General features: G+C 37.3%; 1 protein-coding gene across 2 annotated transcripts in view; it reads right to left on the bottom strand.

Annotated features, from left to right (window-relative positions):
- tyw1 (tRNA-yW synthesizing protein 1 homolog (S. cerevisiae)) overlaps nucleotides 1-19111 on the bottom strand; it is a 178509-nt gene that overhangs the window by 80709 nt on the left and 78689 nt on the right. For both annotated transcript variants that reach the window (XR_003937111.1, XM_030151965.1), the window contains exon 13: nucleotides 15492-15627. Coding sequence is in view for 1 of the 2 variants with exons in the window: in XM_030151965.1 (XP_030007825.1) it covers nucleotides 15492-15627 (136 nt within the window). In the remaining variant the exon portion in view is untranslated. The remainder of the gene's footprint in view (nucleotides 1-15491; nucleotides 15628-19111) is intronic.

Below are 19111 nucleotides of genomic sequence, written 5' to 3'. Positions count from 1 at the left end.
TTTTACTGTGTTTTTACCAAGTTTTTACTGAGTAACTGCTTTTTGGAGTTCAACCAGGTGCACAAAATCAGCTGGACTGATTTAGAAAAAAAAAGAGGCCAAAACAAAAACTACTGGGCCAAAATTCAAATCCTTGTTGTTCAGTGAGTTCCAGTTCACAGATCATGTTCAACATCCTAAATCTCTTATTGATGTACATTATGAGGGCCTTATTTATCAAAAACCTGTCAAACTTCAATTCCTGTCCATGCTTTTTTCTGTTATTCAACCCTGAAATAATATCTCAGGGGTTAAAGGATTAATAATGTTTTGTTTATGCAGGGAATGCAGAACATTTCTTTGTTCCTATGAGCCTACAATTATCTCCATAAGTGTTTCTCGAGATGATTTTACATCAACAAACAAAATAAATAATGACATTATATGTTCATTTATCAAACTGTTCACTCATCACCAGTATGACTATGAGAATCTAATTCAAGCCTCACTGCATTTTAGAGGCAATAACATATTTGGCGAACATTTACAGAGTCATTTTTTGGGGAAAACTTAAACTGGGAAAATATAAATCAATGTATAAGTGAATTCACGCTGTTTCTAGGGCGGCAGAATTAGATTAAATGCGAGTTCTTGGTGTTTGCCGTTTTGGATGCGGTGGTTTAACTTAACAGTAACACCTCAGCAAAAAATCAGCAGAAACTAAACTTTAAGACACACTCAATTAAAATACATTCAGTGGTTTTGTTTAGCAACAAGGAAAAAAAAAAAGCTCCATAACGAGGTCAGGTTCTTGTGTGAGGTGGACACACACACACTGTACGAGCTGCTCATTAAACAAGGACAAACATAAATAAATAGCTATTTCCTGGGACTCATTAGCATTGCATCATGGGCTGGAGCCTCAGAAAGGTTCACACAGTCCCATCACATATCTCATTTGAGTTAAGATTTACATTTCTGCTCCAGTCGAGATGTTGTCGTAAACATCTGGGCTCTTCCGACGCCTCCTTCACGTCTGATTTACAACAAACATGTCATCCCGTCAGGTCTGTATGTTCACTGATGTTCTGACAGAATGTTAAGAATCTCACAAACCAATACGAAGAGTGAGGATGAGGAGGATCTGGGCAGTTTTTCCTGGACTATAATCTACTTTCACACCCTTTTACCGACAGTATTCCCAACACCGTATTTTATACAACTGAGAAACACAAGAATATAGTGGGTCGATAATTTGATCTGAATAAGTATCATGACAAAAGCTAAGTAAAAAAGCAATGATCTTTGGGTAATTGTTAACGTTTGAATTGTTATTCTCTGATTTTTTTTTCCAACACTCATTTTTTTTTTTTTTTTTTTAAATCCATTACTATGATTTTAAATGTTCTACCTCTAAATTTCTAAAATATTTTTTATGCTCTGACTGTAAATAACAATTTTCTACCATAAATAACCATCTACTTTCTTCACATCTCACTTAGGAAGAAAAAACTCCCATTAAACATTAAGGAAATATTGATGTTTATAAACTATATGGACAAAAATATTGGGACACATCATGACTACAGCTGTAAGATGTTCTCTTTATGCTGATTTCAGATATAAAGATCAATGTCATATATAGAGACCAAAACACAACTATATTCTGACATTTTTCATTATACACAACATGGACAAAAGTATTGAGACACATTGAATTCTGGGATGCAAAACAATAATGACAAAAGTAATGTCATAATATAGTTTTATACTATAATAAATATAATTACATTGCATTGGTTAGTTTTCTTTAATTTGTTTGCTTCCAAAATGCCTCAGAGATGGATTTTACTTAATTTCTCTCTACATTGATTTTGTGTTTTCTTTTTTTATCCATGACAATAATTTTAAATATCCTACCTCTAAATGTCTAAAATATTTTTCATGCTCTGACTGTAAATAGCAGTTTTTCTACCACAACTAACTATCTACTTTCTTCACATCTCACTTAGGAAGAAAAATCTCCCATTAAACATTAAAGAAATATTACTGTTCATAAACTATATGGGCAAAAATATTGGGACACATCATGTCTATAGCTGTAAGATGTCCTGTTATAACCGATTTGAGAGATAAACATCGATAAATTTAATAAAAAATAAAGTAAAAACCATCTCTGAGATATTTTGGAGACAAAGATAATAATTCCAAAAAAACTAGCCAATGCAATGATATTTATCCCAATATAAAACTATATTATGACATTTGTCATGCCCAGACCCCTGTTAAAAAACACCTGAATTCAACGTGGCCCAGTACTTTGAATTGATTGTCTTTATTATCATTTGACAATACAGAGTATATCAAACGAAACTGTAGTTCGATGATTAGGGGACATCAGGATGCTGCTCCTGGTGGAGCGCTGCCATAAACCCCTTTCTTCAAAAATTGCAGTGAGGAACAGAAGATAATGCAAAGCACAAATATAAGGGGGACAAATATTGGGGGACAGCATGAACAATTAGGCCGACAGCAGACATGAAAGGGGAATGGGGGAAGGGGAGATGCATGAACTGTGCAATAATTGTGGAATGTGTGTGCGAAGATAAGAGACTCCAGTGGGTTCGCTCTGTCCATACAGTTCAGTCCTTCAGTCTTATCAGTCCAGTTACTTTTGTCCATATAGTGCAGTGTTTGTCAACCTTAGGGTCGGAGCCCCACATGGGGTCGCCTGAAATTTTTAGTAATTGATAAAAAAATAAATAAATAAATAAACTTACTAATAAAAAATATATGGTGAGTTGAGAGAGACAATCCCAATCCATAAAAGACATGACAAACTGTGAAGCTGAAACTAAAGCACTGTGGTTCTGTTTATCTTTCAAATGTTCATTGTGGTTTGTTTCAGATGATGCAGCTCTTTCATAATTCACAGTTTGAGTTCTTGTTTGTCCAGTATTAACTGTCAGCCTTGTAAATCCAAGCTGGACTGACTGTACATATCCTGACCAAAGAAAATAAAATTCTCACTTTTTGCAGTAATCTACACCTGGATTTACTGCCTCCATCCATAATAATACACATTATATAGACAAAATGTCGTCTAAAATTAATATTTATGTGCAACATAGTATAGCAAACTATTACATGATCAAAAACAAACTAATTTCAGCAAAAAAAAAAGGTCTCTGTTTTGAATGTCTGGGGTCGCCAGAAATTTGTGATGTTAAAATATGGTCATGAGTCAAAAAGCGTTGGGAACCACTGATGTAGTGTATTTCATGGTTTTGTCAGGCCGTGCATAAGGAAATAATCTTTGAAGACCATAACCGTTTATATCAACCAGCTGCACAGACCATGTTTAATTTTCACATTTTAATATAAGGTCAAAAAGAAACACCTGAATTCAACATGTCCCAATACTTTAGTCCATATAATGTACACAAAAATAACAGCTACTACAGATAGAGAACATGAAATGATACAGACAGATCATATATGCTCTGACTGCTTCTGAGTAATAAAACACTTCTAGGTTCATTGGATAAAATCAGGCTGTTGACGGAAAAGAAAGAAAAAGAGAAATAATGGAGGAAAGAAAGAGAGGACAGCGAGGACACGAGGAACATTAAGAGGAAGAAAACAGGTAAATGACAATGGGAGACAAGAATACACCATTTCCTCTCTCTCTCTTTCTCTCTCTCAATGGAAGGTTATCTCTAACACGAGGTCCTTTCAGCCCAGTAGGGAGGGGGATAATTGGCCGGTGGAAGCTGGGAGGTGAGATATTTCAAGCTGCCTCTATTCCAAACCCGATACCGAGGCACAACTCTATCAATCCCCCGTGCGCTCTGCCAGGGAGGCCAGGTGGAGGAGAGGAGGAGAGCTGTCAGACGGAGAACAGAGAGGGGAGGATGGGGGAGGAGGGAGGCCGACACCGAGACCACCGAGTGTGGAGCTCAAACAGGCGGAGGGGAAGGCAGGATTTATTTTTAGGTGATGGAAAGTCACACACACCGACAAACCAGACTGTCACAGCGAGGTGGACCAGTGCAGACCCTTCGAGCTCTGGGGCACAAATATCTATGTTTAGGACGCACATATGTGGGCGATCTGCAGCCAAAATAAGCCTGTTAATGAAAGAGCTTAAGGGGATGGTACGCAAATACAAATGCTCAACAGATGAAGGATGGAGTAGGATTCACAAGTTACTGAATAGACTCTCAATCAGAAGAAAATCCAATAGTGTCGCACTTATAAGCCACTTTTACATGGAGATGACGGAAAAAAGGTGAGATGGTGAGCCCACCTTTTTGCCACCACTGACCAATTTCCACAGCCAGAGCAGTAACAGCCACAGGAGTTTGCTTTTTACTCTGTTTTATTGCTTGTTTTATACTCTCCTGTTTACTGTACAGTGTCCTTGAGTGCCAAGAAAGGCGCCTATAAATAAAAAATATTATTATTATTATCATTATTATTATTATTATTATTATTATTATTATTATTAACAGAGGTGAGACAGGCTGGACTTTTACACAGTGGACCTGCATTCCGGAGTCAAAGGGGTGAAGATGCAGTACAGCGTATAGTGAAGCGTAAAGCGTCTAGTGAAGCGTAAAGTGTCTTTGAGTACTTAGAAAAGCGCTATATAAAACCGATATATTATTATTAGTGTGAAGTATACTCTTGCGTGTCGGAAATACCCCAAGCATAGCGTAGCATGGTTAGCCTCTCCAGAGTTGGCCCATCTTTCACCGTTCCATAAATGCTAGCATGGACAGAGTCCTCCACTCGAAGTGACGACAGCGCGCGGATCTCAGCGTCTCCCCAGTTCGACATCTTTCTGGTTGCGTTATGTTTGTTTACTGTACACGGCCCATGCTCATTTTTAAATCTTCCAATCCCCCTTCTACAGGGGCTGGACAAAATAATGGAAACACCTTAAAAAATCAACAAAATATAATTTAATATGGTGTAGGTCCGCCTTTTGCGGCAATTACAGCCTCAATTCTCCGAGGTATTGATTCATACAACTTGGGAATTGTTTCCAAAGGAATTTTAAGCCATTCTTCAGTTAGAATACCCTCCAACTCTTTTAGAGACGATGGCGGTGGAAATCGACGTCTTACTTGAATCTCTAAAACTGACCATAAATGCTCAATAATGTTGAGGTCTGGGGACTGTGCCGGCCATACGAGATGCTCAACTTCATTGGAATGTTCCTCATGCCATTCTTTAACAATTCTAGCTGTATGGATTGGGGCATTATCATCTTGAGGTGAAGGTGTTTCCATTATTTTGTCCAACCCCTGTATTCTATTCTATTCTATTCTATTCTATGTTAATAATGTTGCTCCATACCAACTTTATTAATAAAGCACTTTAAGAACTTTACAGCTGGCCAAAGTGCTGTACACGAATCATAAAACAAGGAAATAAATAAGTAAAAACAGTGATAACACAGGATGCAAAGCCAGCTAAAAACAACAAAATACAACATCCAATAAAAATAAAGACAAATTAAAATCTGGTAAAAACAGCATAAGAAATATAAAAAAAACATCTTGCTCACTGATTAAAAGCCAATGACAAAAAGTGCGTTCTTAGACGTGATTTAAAGACAGGCAGAGACTGAGCCTGTCTAACATACATGTACATTGTACAGTGTATATCTGTGACTGATGACTGTTCAGGGCTAAAAAAAAATGATAAATCGGCCAAATCTGGTCTCCAGGTGCATCTGTAATCACCTTCTTCAAAATTTTCATCCCTAAATAAGACACATTATGCCAAGTATGTATAAAATATTGTGTTACATACAGTATATCCACTATCCTCCACTTCATTTTTACCATATATGAAAACTTACATCTCACACACTGCCCCACTGAAGAATGAAAGCCCAACCTGTTTTTCAGATCATTAACAAACACCAAAACATCGGAAACTAGAAGCACTCGGAGAGCGCAGACCTCCGCCAAGGCTGATCAGTGGCCCCCCCCGTGGGCCCCCCCACCCCCGATCACCACCAAAATTTAATCATTTCTTCCTTATCCCATTTCCAACAAACCCTGAAAATTTCATCCAAATCTGTCCATAACTTTTTGAGTTATGTTGCACACTAACGGACAGACAAACAAACAAACAAACAGACAGACAAACAAACCCTGGCAAAAACATAACCTCCTTGGCGGAGGTAATAATGAGTACATTTCCAAATGAAGTCTGACTGACACCTTTGCTTAAATCACTTTGGTACTTATTAGTGTTGCTGAGATCATCAGCTGTCATCCTCTGTGTTGAACATGTATTATACATGTGTAAATGCTGAGGCAGGGTGACGTCGTTACACATTCCATAACTTCAGGTTCAAGAGTGCTTCTCTTGACTGATGGATCGTCTGTCCGAATGTCAATTTAATTAGATTTGGAGATGGAGAAAGCAGTGAATGCACCAGCGGCAAAAATGTCACACTGTGGACCTTTATGTGCATCATATGGCCCAAAATAAACCACAGGAAAACCTCCACTTTCTGGAGACAAAGTGATACTGACTTTTCTTCAACTGGCAAAGTCGTATTTAATAATGACTGAAGTGCTTATGCTGCTTGAACGCAAGTTTATAAAAACTTGTCATTAGTTTCTAGGAATAGATAAAATAGACTATGTAATCTAATGTCATGAGACTGGAAATAGAAATAAAGCATAGGTGTGATTGGCAAGGGACAAAAAAGCAGGAAAACATGCAGCGCTCCTACTAGGGGTGGAACGGTGCAGGTAGCCCATGGTATGGTCCGTACCACGGTTTTTGGGCCACGGCTTCTGTTCAATACGGGTTTTATGCGTAAAGAGAACTGTTTTTTCCTCCCAAAATTATATTTCTATTTTGCATGTCAGCAAAAAACTGAATTTCACAGTAAGTAAGTAAATTTTATTTATAGAGCACTTTTCACAGACAGAGTCACAAAGTGCTTTATCAATTCAAATCAGAATCAAATCAAGTTTACAGAGACCCAACAGAATCCTCCAGGAGCAAACACTAGCGACACAGTAGGAACAAATTTTATCACTATATTGAATAAGAAAGTACTTTCTGTACTGAACAATATGACTCTGTCTTACTCCTTGACTACTTGTACACAGTTGTATAAAACAGGTACGTGCACACATAGAGCCCAAAGGGGGCTTGAGTCCCTGCCCTTTTTGCCTCGTTGAAAAAAAAAGCCCCTTTTATTTTCTTAAATAAATAAATTGCTGTTCTGCATTGGGATGTAAAAGAGAGAGAGAGAAAGAGAGAGAGAGAGAGAGAGAGAAAGAGGGAGAGAAAGAGAGAGAGAGAGGGGTACAAGCCATGGTCCATCTCCACTCCATGTGCAGTTATTGCACAGATGACACCTGACAGTGAAGTGACTTAAAACATCGACAGTTCTGAAGCCAAACCAACCCCCCCCCCCCAATCACTGTTATGAAGGCACAACAGTTGGCCATTAACTTGCTGGGGTGGGCCTTTAACTGCCTGGACAGGCACACACACCCAGTGGCCTATAAAGCAGTATACAAAGCGCCAATGCAAAATCAATTGCTAAACCAAAAACCTGCGGTCCAGAAGGGTGGACTGTCCCATGTGGGGCAGACCAAACGGTCCATTATTTTCCCCCGAGTACCGCTGCATCCCTACCACACATCCAAAACTCTTAGAAAACATCAGATAACTTTTTTGCAGGCTCTTTGGTGGAGCTCTGCTTTCATTGTGACAAATGAATGAACTACTTGCAGAGTGACATGAATCAGAGGCGCTGGTATGTGGTCATTATATTTACCAATACCTGACCCATGCACAGGTTTACTATTTTTATCACATCTAATAATGATCGTCTATTGAGGGCTGTTCTAATGACCAGGCCATTGCTGAAAAACTATCTACGTCACATAAAAACTGACCAAACTGACACATAACACACTGATAATTCTATATTTTAACTGAACAGCAGGATTTCTCTCCGTTTTCTATTCTCTCCCACGCTTAACCTTCTCACGCCCATATTTACATGTAACCGTGTGTTAGAAACTGATCTTAATCCCACTGTTCCCATCTTGAGTTGTTCAGCCATGAATTTCTAAGCTTCGTTAACTGAGTAGAACCAGAGGAAGGTGGTGCGTTACAGATCAGTGTAATAGAGACTTCCTCTGAGAGACTTTTGTAGCCCACGTCTCTTTCAAGGTCGTTTGCTGCCTCACCTCAGCACCATTTTTCCTCGTCTCTCCGGCTTTTTAGGGAAACAAACTAACAGAGAATCGATTTACACATGCAGCCCGGTGGCTCGATAATGGACTCCCCCTCTGTTTACCGATGATGAAAACACCTGCAAGGCTATTGGATGCACTTTTTCCAAAGCAATTCAGAGGGGGGGGCGGTGGAAAAGGATCACACACTTAATAGAAACGTACACCTCTTACGTTAGTGGCAGAGGTATTATTAAAGCCAATGAAGCCGACGTTTTCAAAGTTGCAAAGGGAATCAATAAAAACCATGTTTGTCCCAGTTGGGGGGTATTAAAAGGTGCTTAAAGTCCTCTATATCACTCCTGATGTCTGAATCTGTGTTTTCTGAGAGGACTCGATCAGTGTTATATCATTCATCTGCTGTGTACTTAAAACCAAAAATAGGACTGCAGAGAAAGAACAGGAGATTACTTTGGTTAAAAAACATCACAACAGCACATTTAACCCAGAGTTCTGTCATGACCTCCATTACATTTAAGGGCAGAGAAAAATGTAGAGTGTGTCATGTACAAAATACAAAATACACTGTATCAGGGGTGTCAAACTCATTTTATTCCGGGGGCCACATTCAGCCCAATTTAATCTGGAATGGGCCGGACCAGTAAAATAACAGCATGATAGCCAATAAATAATGACAACTCCAAATTGTTTTAGTGCAAAAAATAACAATCAATTATGCCAATATTTACATTTACAAACTATCCAAAACAAAAAGGATGTGAATAACCTGAAAAAAAAAAAAGAAATTTGTTAAGAAATATAAGTACAATTTTATCAATATTATGCTTCGACTTATCATTTATACATATGCATTATAGGTCAGATCTACAAAGGCACAAAACATGTAGTAACAGGCAGAATATTGTTTAAATTGTGCTTAATTTTCTATAGACACTTCAGGTTGTCCATATTTGTTCAGGTTATTCACATTTTATTGTTAAAGGATAGTTTGTAAATGTAAATATTTTCAGAATTTAATGTTTTTTGCATTAAATCAAAGGGAAAAATGGTGTTGTCATTATTTATAGGTTGTTATGATATTATTTTTGAGTCTGATGCCCTAACTTGCACTTTGCAAATTCATCTCGCAGGCCAGATTGGACCCTTTAGTGGGCCGGATTTGGTCCCCGGGCCACATGTTTGACACCTGTGCACTATATGGACAAAAGTATTGGGACATGTTGAATTCAGGTGTTTTTTTTTTGTTTGTTTTTCAAACAGGGGTCTGGGAAACAAAACAATAATGATAAATATAACATAATATAGTTTTATATTAGGACAAATATCAATGCATTGGTTAGTTTGGTTTAAATTATTATCTTTGCTTCTAAAATGCCTTAGAGGTGGTTTTTACTTAATTTCTCTCAATATTGATGTTGTTTTTGATCCATGACTATGATTTTAAATGTTCTACCTTTAAATTTCTAAAATATTTTTCATGCTCTGACTAAACAATTTTCTACCAAAACTAACCATATATTTTCATCACATCTCACGTAGGAAGAAAACCCATTAAATCCCATTAAACTTTCAGGAAATACTGATGTTTATAAAGTATATGGACAAAAATATTGGGACACATTATGGCTACAGTTCTTAGATGTCCTGCTAATGCTGATTTGAGATATAAACATCAAACTTCGGCCCAATCAAAATTCACCCCTTGGCCCTTGCATTTGGCACTACCCCTTGAAACAGAGTTGCGTCTTATTGATCTAGACATTTTTATTTTTTATTTTTTCTCTCTTTTGCCTGTGACCTTTAACCTGAACCCCTTTTTTATTTCATTATACTGCTACACAGGAATTTTGTCTTTGAAAAACCTTCCAATGTTCTTGTTGAAAATTGTTCTCACCAATGTTTACTTAAAGGTCTAAAAACATCTGAAAGAGCTACATGGAAAAATACTCAGATGATCTGTGAGTGTTTATATGTAAATGTTATAATATATATATATATATATATATATATATATATATATATATATATATATATATATATATATATATATATATATATATACATATATATATATATGTATACACAGGGTGGGGAAGCAAAATTTACAATGGACATTTAGTTGTTTTTTCTCAGCAGGCACTGCGTCAATTGTTTTGAAACCAAACATATATTGATGTCATAATCATACCTAACACTATTATCCATACCTTTTCAGAAACTTTTGCCCATATGAGTAATCAGGAAAGCAAACGTCAAAGAGTGTGTGATTTGCTGAATACACTCATCACACCAAAGGAGATTTCAAAAATAGTTGGAGTGTCCATAAAGACTGTTTATAATGGAAAGAAGAGAATGACTATGAGCAAAACTATTATGAGAAAGTCTGGAAGATACTATTCAAGAAGAATGGGAGAAGTTGTCACCTGAATATTTGAGGAACACTTGCGCAAGTTTCAGGAAGCGTGTGAAGGCAGTTATTGAGAAAGAAGGAGGACACATAGAATGAAAACATTTTCTATTATGTAAATTTTCTTGTGGCAAATACATTCTCATGACTTTCAATAAACTAATTGGTCATACACTGTCTTTCAATCCCTGCCTCAAAATATTGTAAATTTTGCTTCCCCACCCTGTATATATATATATATATATATATATATATATATATATATATATATATACATATATATATATATATATATATATATGTATGTGTGTATGAGGAAGAATGTAACAGATTGTGGCATTGTCATTTGTAAGTGCTCTTTATAAATAAAAAAAAAAGAAAAGAAACAGAGTTGCAAGGGGTAGGGGTTGAAACATTACCCTAGACCTGTTATGTCATCAGCAGTCATCAATGCCACTGTAAACAGATGCCACAACTTTGATCTACAACACATTGAAACTGCATTAAATGGATGATCAAATGATTAAGTTGTTAGAAAATACGTATATTTGTGTGTTTCTTTCATCACACTGCTGCACTTTTTTTGCTGTGTTTACCTCCATCTTGCCGATGATTCGAACAGAATTATGGGAAATTTCTCCTACCCCTCTGTAGTGCGGTCCTGAAATATCTGCGTTTCAAGGGTCAAACAGCCCTTCCCCTCCCACTCATTGAGAATCAGGACACCCCTATCCCTTCATGTGAACGTGCAAAACGGAGGGGTACTGGTGAGGGGGAGGGGCCGAAGGGTGACTTGGGATTGGGCCTTAGTGTTTAGTTTGTATCAGACATGGAGCTACTACTGGTATCTGCTGATCAGACGTTATTACAAACTGACATGTAAAGAAAACCAGTCTACAGCGCTGTTCGCCTGTGACCACGGAAAACAACAAACCCAGACAACAGACATCGATGTTCAGATAAGACACAATAGCAGGAGGTGCTTTCCTTTTTTTGATGATAAGTGGAGCCTTGTACGTTAGAGGACATTTATGGACTGAGGGCATTTTCACACCAAACCAAGGCCCAAACAGAGATTCCAGGTATTTGATCCAGTTAGTTTTACACATAATTCTAATGCATTCTGTCATCATGTGCTGCTTCTCTCTTCACTGGCTGTCCATAACTGAAGTTGACATGTTCTTCATTTACTTCAGGGGTATCAAACATATGGCCTTCAGACCAAAACTGGCCAGCTAAAGGGTCCAATCTGCCTTGCGAGATGAATTTGCAAAGTGCAAAAATTACACTGAAGATTTTATTCCTGTTCAAGCAGGTATTTTAAACCCAAACTGACACAGGGCTGCTATAACTGATTGCATTTAATGTATTTATTGTATTGTACTGTATTGTAAATTATATTGTATTTACTGTATTGTGTTTTAAATTGTAGTTTTTATTGTACTGTGTTTTAAATTGTATTGTTTTTATTGTATTGTGTTTTAAATTGTATTGTTTTAAGTGTATTGTGTTTTAATTCGCATTGTATTTATTGTATTTAAAATTGTATTGTATTTATTGTATTGCATTGTAGTGTATTTTAAATTGTACTGTATTTACTGTATGGTATTGTAGTGTATTTTAAATTATATTGTATTTATTGTATTGTATTTTAAATTGTACAGTTTTTATTGTATTGTGTTTTAAATTGTATTGTTTTAATTGTATTGTATTTTAAATTGCATTGTATTTATTGTAATTAAAATTGTATTGCATTTAAAATTGTATTGTATTTATTGTATTGTATTGCAGTGTATTTTCAATTGTATTGTATTGTGTTGTAGTGTATTTTAAATTGCATTGTATTTACTATATTTAAAATTGTATTGTATTTATTGTATTGTGACACCCTGTGTGTGAAAAGCGCTCTATAAATAACATCTACTTACTTTTAACAGTCAAGGGTGTTGAACTGGTTTTAGTTCAACGACCACATACAGACCAATATGATTTCAAGTTTAAAAGCATATATATCATAATAACCTATAAATAATGACTCCAAATTTTCTTCTTGGTTTAATGTGAAAAAAAATATGACGTGATGCTTATAAATAATCACAACTCCAAATTTTTCTTTGTCTAGTGCAAAAAACCCCATTAAATTATGAAAATATTTACATCAACAAACTATCCCTTAACAATAAAATGGGAATAACCTGAACAAATATAAACATCTGGAAATGTCTAAAGAAAATGAAGTTCAATTTGAACAATAGTCTGCCTGTTATTAAATGTTTTGTGCCTTTGTGGATCTGATCTGTAATGAATATGTATAAATGATAAGTTGAGGCATAATTGTGTTAAACCTGCACATATTTTTCTCAATAAATTTCATTTTTTTCACATCTTTTTTTATTTGGATAGTTCGTAAATGTAAATATTTTCATAATTTATTGTTTTGGTGGGTTTTTTTGCACTAAAACAAAGATAAACATTTGGGGTTGTCAATATTTATAGGCTATTACATAATTTTTTTCCTTGTCTGATCCATTTGAGATCATATTGGGCTGAATGTGGAACCTGATGATTTACTTCACCTTTAACTTCTATTACTTTTTCTTCTGTTCTTTTTCACTGTTAGCCTTGTATTATATTTCATATGCTCCTGTGAAAGTCCATTCTATAAATGAACCAAACCCTGCTTCACTTTGATCCAGACCGAGACCACTTCTCTGGTCTGCAGGAGGTTTCACAGCTGCAAGTTTCTTTTGAATCCAACAGGGATGTCTGAAACAGTCAGACCAAAAGAAGGTAGATGTGAAAGCAAACCTAAAGAGCAACTTCCTGCCATTTAATTTTGGTTTCCACTTAAAGTTTCCTCATCAGCTGTCATCTCACAGATTCCATAACATCGTATTTCAGCTTTAATATCATGAACCCTCTTCATGACACTGGAAATAGGAAATATGCAGGAAAATGAATAATATATGGGCATGAAATTTTCATTCATTTCAGTTTTAAGATGAAGTGAATGTAACAAGTAGCTACCAACTCTGACTGGCAGCAGAATTCCCAGGATGCAATGTGATTGAGCTGTCAATAAAACAGATGTGCACAGACGACGTCATTAGTTCATATGAATTATTAAGTTGGATTTGTATTAGAAAAAAAGGAACATTTTTCAAAGCTGAAGAAAGAGGATTCAGTGGATAATCTTCAGCATTTTAACTTTTTAACTTTTAACTAATCTTTAACTGTCTCATATCTAGTGCTGTGTTTAAACAGAGGAAAAGGATCTAAAATATATAAAATCAATATAAAGTTTGCTGTTTTATACATCGTTTGTTGACATTTCAGGACAGATTTCTGAATGCAACAGTTTGATACAAAGACAGGAATAGGGATGCATTCAGTGCACCTTGTAAATTCTGAAATCTCCATTTTTTCAGAATGACTAAATGTGTGCACCGAGGCCATGGTTCTCGACCCGAAAAAGGTGGTCTGCCCTCTTCGGGTCCGTGGAGAGTCTTTGCCCAAAGTGGAGGAGTTCAAGTATCTTGGGGTCTTGTTCACTAGTGAGGGAAGGATGGAGCGTGAGATTGACAGATGGATCGGTGCAGCGTCTGCAGTGATGCAGTCGTTGTATCGGTCAGTTGTGGTGAAGAAGGAGCTGAGCCGAGAGGTAAAGCTCTCGATTTACCGGTCAATCTACGTTCCTACCCTCACCTATGGTCATGAGCTTTGGGTCATGACCGAAAGGACAAGATCCCGGATACAAGCGATCGAAATGAGTTTCCTCCGCAGGGTGGCTGGGCGCACCCTTAGGGATAGGGTGAGGAGCTCAGTCACCAGGGAGGAGCTCGGAGTAGAGCCGCTGCTCCTCCACATCGAGAGGGGCCAGCTGAGGTGGCTCGGGCATCTGTTTCGGATGCCTCCTGGACACCTCCCTGGGGAGGTGTTCCGGGCATGTCCCACCACGAGGAGGCCTCGGGGAAGACCCAGGACATGTTGGAGAGACTATGTCTCTTGGCTGGCCTGGGAACGCCTCGGGGTCCCCCCGGAAGAGCTGGAGGAGGTGTCTGGGGAGAGGGAAGTCTGGGCGTCCCTGCTTAGACTGTTACCCCCGCGACCCGGCCCCGGATAAGCGGTGGATAATGGATGGATGGATAAATGTGTGGACAGTCTAACTTGGACACAGGTTTCTTTTAGTCTCCAGTCTGTCTGAGCGTTAAAGGGGTCATATTTTGCTAAACCCACTTTTATTAGTCTTTGGTTGATTTATTTGTGTATTTGGACCCTAATAGTTCATACAGTTTGAATTTGAACCCTCCAGGTGCTGCAAAGCTATCTTTATATTCATTCTGGCAAAAACCAAGTGGATTTCCACAACCCGTTTTAATTCCTGCTTAATTTGTTACGTTTTATAACTAGTTACATCACGACATTTGCACATATAAGGTCAAGACTTCTGACGAACGTTTCTCCGAGTACGACATAATTGTTCGTCAGCAGCAGCGGTTGTAGTCCATACTGAAAATATGTCCAAACCTCTAGCTGATTACCAAAAATGTTCAGCTGTTGGGGACAGAGCAGCACAACCAACAATCTGAAGGGGGTGGGGCTTGAAGTGGCTCATGTACATTTAAAGGGCCAGCGCTCAAAACCACCTTTCTGGTGTCATTACTCAGAAATAGGGTTGAAGATGGACCTGTGGAGTTGAATTAATGAAGAATTCAGACCCAAGTATAGCATTTACAGTTTATGTGGTTCACAGGGAAATGTTTGAAAATGCATAATTCTGTTTAAAAAAAGCTAAATATCACTCCTTTAAGCGCAGAATCTTCAACATACAAGTACATTTTCTGTTTTCTGAGGCCTACCTTCTCGCCCAGGGCCCTCAGGCTGTCCTGGAAACGGGGCCAGAAGTCCTTAAAAAGTGGACGGTCGATCTTCTTCAGACTGTCTTTGGTGCTGGCGTCTACGCTCACATACAGCTGAGTAACAGGAACCAGACTCCTGCAGGAACCAGAAAATATGGAAGAGAAAAGAGAATAGGACAAATTTAGAAGGAGGTCACACTGAACTGCTTTTAATGTGTTAATTCAACAATTTACGTGCAGTAACAACACAATGAAGCAGATTTATGCTTTTGACAGAAAAAGGCAAAATGAGGGTACAGAAAAAAGTGCTTTTCATCAATATTAACCCAAGATTTAAAAAAAAAAAAAAAACCTGTATCTTGGAAGTGGTTAGAGGTCAGAGTGTGTCCGGGCCTGTTTATGTTCCTGTCCTGTGAGGATGTGTTATTGTAATGGTCTGTATTGTTCTATAATGTTTTGTAATGTTCTGTTTTGTTCTGTATTGTTCTGTATTGTTTTGTAATGATGTAGTGAAATGTTTTGTGATGGGCTGTGTGCTGTGAGGGGTTGGAATTTTAAAAGCAATGCCTCTTTCATCCCCTTTTCAAACCATGTGTTTATCGGCTGTCCAGTTGTCATCCGTTAAGTGTTTAACTGTGGTAGCAGGTTTGAAATAAACATGTGAATGAATGAATGAATGAATGAATGAAGTCATACTACAAATGACAAAAATATTGGGTATGACCCAAAGTTTATGATGGGAGTAAATCGACTCATGTATTTTGCATATTGTGACGTCACAGGGCAGCAGTCAAACTGGATTGCAGAAGTTTTAGTAAAATTGAACTTTGAACATGGACGTTTGCTTTGTGGTTTTATTTTTGTCATCTTATCCTTAAAATAAATTAACTTAAACATTAGAGGAAAGTAAAATTCAGTAAACATGGGTAGCTTTTTATCCAAGCAGCAGAGTAGACAAATCTCTTCTTATCTATCAAAACTAAACAAGTGGTGCCACATACAACAAACCCCGCCCCTCACACATATTTCACCCATTATAAGTAAGTGGGAAGATTTTAAAAATTCATAAAAAATGTGAACTTTGACTAGTCCTAAAATGTAAAGAGATCCATTCTGGGTCACTGGCAATCTATAAAGTCAGTTTGGTATGAATTCAACCAATAGTTTTGCTGCTACAGACCTGTGAAATTTCGGCCATTATAAGAAAATGGAAAAAAAACAAAACAAAAATGATTACAAAAATTCATAAAAAATTGCAACTTTGACCTCTTTTCCCAAAATGTAATGATGTCTATTGTGGGTCACTGGCAAGCTATAAACCAAATTTGGTATGAATTCAACCAATAGTTTTGCTGCTAGAGTGTAAACAAACAAACAAACAAACCAAACCCAAAACCCCTTGCCTCGTCTTCAGGGGGCGGGGTAATAATAATGGATTAGATTTATATAGCCCTTTTCTATGAACGCATACTCAAACCGTATGCAGTGGATTAATTATTCATTTGCTCTCACATTCACTCTCTGGTGGTGGTAAACTATATATGTAGCCACAGCTGCCCTGGGGCAGGCTGACAGACGTGTAACTAGAAGCACTCGGAGAGCGCAGACCTCCGCCAAGGCTGATCAGTGGCCCCCCCCACCCCCGATCACCACCAAAATTTAATCACTTCTTCCTTATCTCATTTCCCACAAACCCTGAAAATTTCATCCAAATCTGTCCATAACTTTTTGAGTTATGTTGCACACTAACGGACAGACTAACAAACAGACAGACAGACAGACAGACAGACAGACAGACAAACAAACCCTGGCAAAAACATAACCTCCTTGGTGGAGGTAATAAACTTATCTAATTACTAAACCCGTTCAGGACCATGCCTTTAAACTGGATTTTCTTCTTCACTCTGAATAAAAAATATTGGTTATGACCCAAAGTTTATGATGGGAGTGAATTTATTCATCACATATTGTGACGTTACAGGGTGTCGGCCATATTGGACTGAGTAACATTTAGTAAAATTGAACCTTGAACATATTTATATGGAAGTTTTCTGTGTGTTTTTGTTTTTTGTCATCTTATTCTAAAAATAAATGAACCTAAACATTGGTAGAAAGTAAAATGCAGTAAGTTTTAGTACCTTTTTATCCAAGCAGCAGAGCCGCCAAATCTATTCTTATCTATTGAATCTAAAACTAAATAAACTTTACTTACTTACTAAACCAGTTCAGGACCATGCCTTTAAACTGAATTTTCTTCTTCACTGTGAATAGAAACATGCCTTGAAATGGTGTTAGGATTGAAGGGACACATGTTCACCATCTACTAGTGGGAGGTGGTAACAAGATTTGGAAACTATCCGGAGTTATGATCCGTTTCATTCAGTTATGTTGCTTGTTGCAATATTGCAACTTTGGCACTTAAAGGGTAAAATAAGCAAAGACATTAAATTATTTATTTGTGTGTAGCTGCCTTTAGAAGCATTCTGAACATGCCAGAGAACACAGAAGTAGTAAACACAAGCGGAAATGTGTAAAACATTTACACGACTGAAACGTGAGGAGCTTTCATGTGACTTTGGACGGGATATGAAAACGTTTTCTACGCCAGACAAGCAGCTATGTAAAGAAAAACAACCAATTAGGCAAAGAATCAAACAGGAGGAAAAATTCAAGGAATAACGCTTGGAAAACAAACAGATTCCGCCTATCAAAGCCAAACTGAAGCAGCTCATCTCCGTCCAGGTGGCTATGACGGGAAAAGAAGTGAAAGCTGCAGCCCTGCCTTCAGCCTGATGAGGATTTGATAAGTCAGTCCATGACAAGAACGTTAGCTCACATATCCGCTACGTCAGAGTGTGTCTGGATGATCAGCTGCAAGGCTTCAGGTCGTACTGACATCTGTAGACAGGAGTCAAACTGAGGCTGGGTGGTATGTAGGCCTGTCACAACACTGAACTGAGCTGACGAGTGAGTGACATACAAAGAACTGATAAATAACATGTTGTCTACTCTGCCACCACTGTGATAGAAGTCTGAGAGTAGTTTATTGAGTCAACTTTATCTGTGTTATTCAATATTTAACAAATATAAATGCACTATTTTTATATAGATTTGGTTCATAGGTATACATTCTGTTCTCATAGGCAATAATACTGTTAATACTGTTAACAGATATCGGCTAAAATTTACTTAGGGGGTCAAATGAGTGGCCATTTTGTCAAAAGACGTGACATTACCCATGATGCTCTGGTCAGTACCAGTACTTTATTAGTAATAAACTTATATACTTACTATGGCTAATTCTCCTCTTATTCATAAATGTTAGTATTGTGGATCTAAAACAATAACAGCTGACACAAAAACACAAAATGTGTCAGTGGACGGATGTGACATGGTTGTTCCAGATCCCATCATACTGATGCTCTGCAGCCATGTCACCGTTTCCACCAATGATCCCTGTGCAAAAACTAGGATCAGAATTATTTATTGTATAGTTTATCATCATACTAAAGAGGAAATAACAATATAGAATTGTTATTTCTTTATAAAAATGCTTATTATTAGAAAACTGTTGATTTAAAAAGTGACGTGTGACATTCTTAATGTATGATTTGGCATAA

The sequence above is a fragment of the Sphaeramia orbicularis genome, chromosome 13, assembly GCF_902148855.1.
Source record: "Sphaeramia orbicularis chromosome 13, fSphaOr1.1, whole genome shotgun sequence".
Classification (NCBI taxonomy): Eukaryota; Metazoa; Chordata; class Actinopteri; order Kurtiformes; family Apogonidae; genus Sphaeramia; species Sphaeramia orbicularis.
This window is presented reverse-complemented; position numbering and strand designations above follow the sequence as displayed.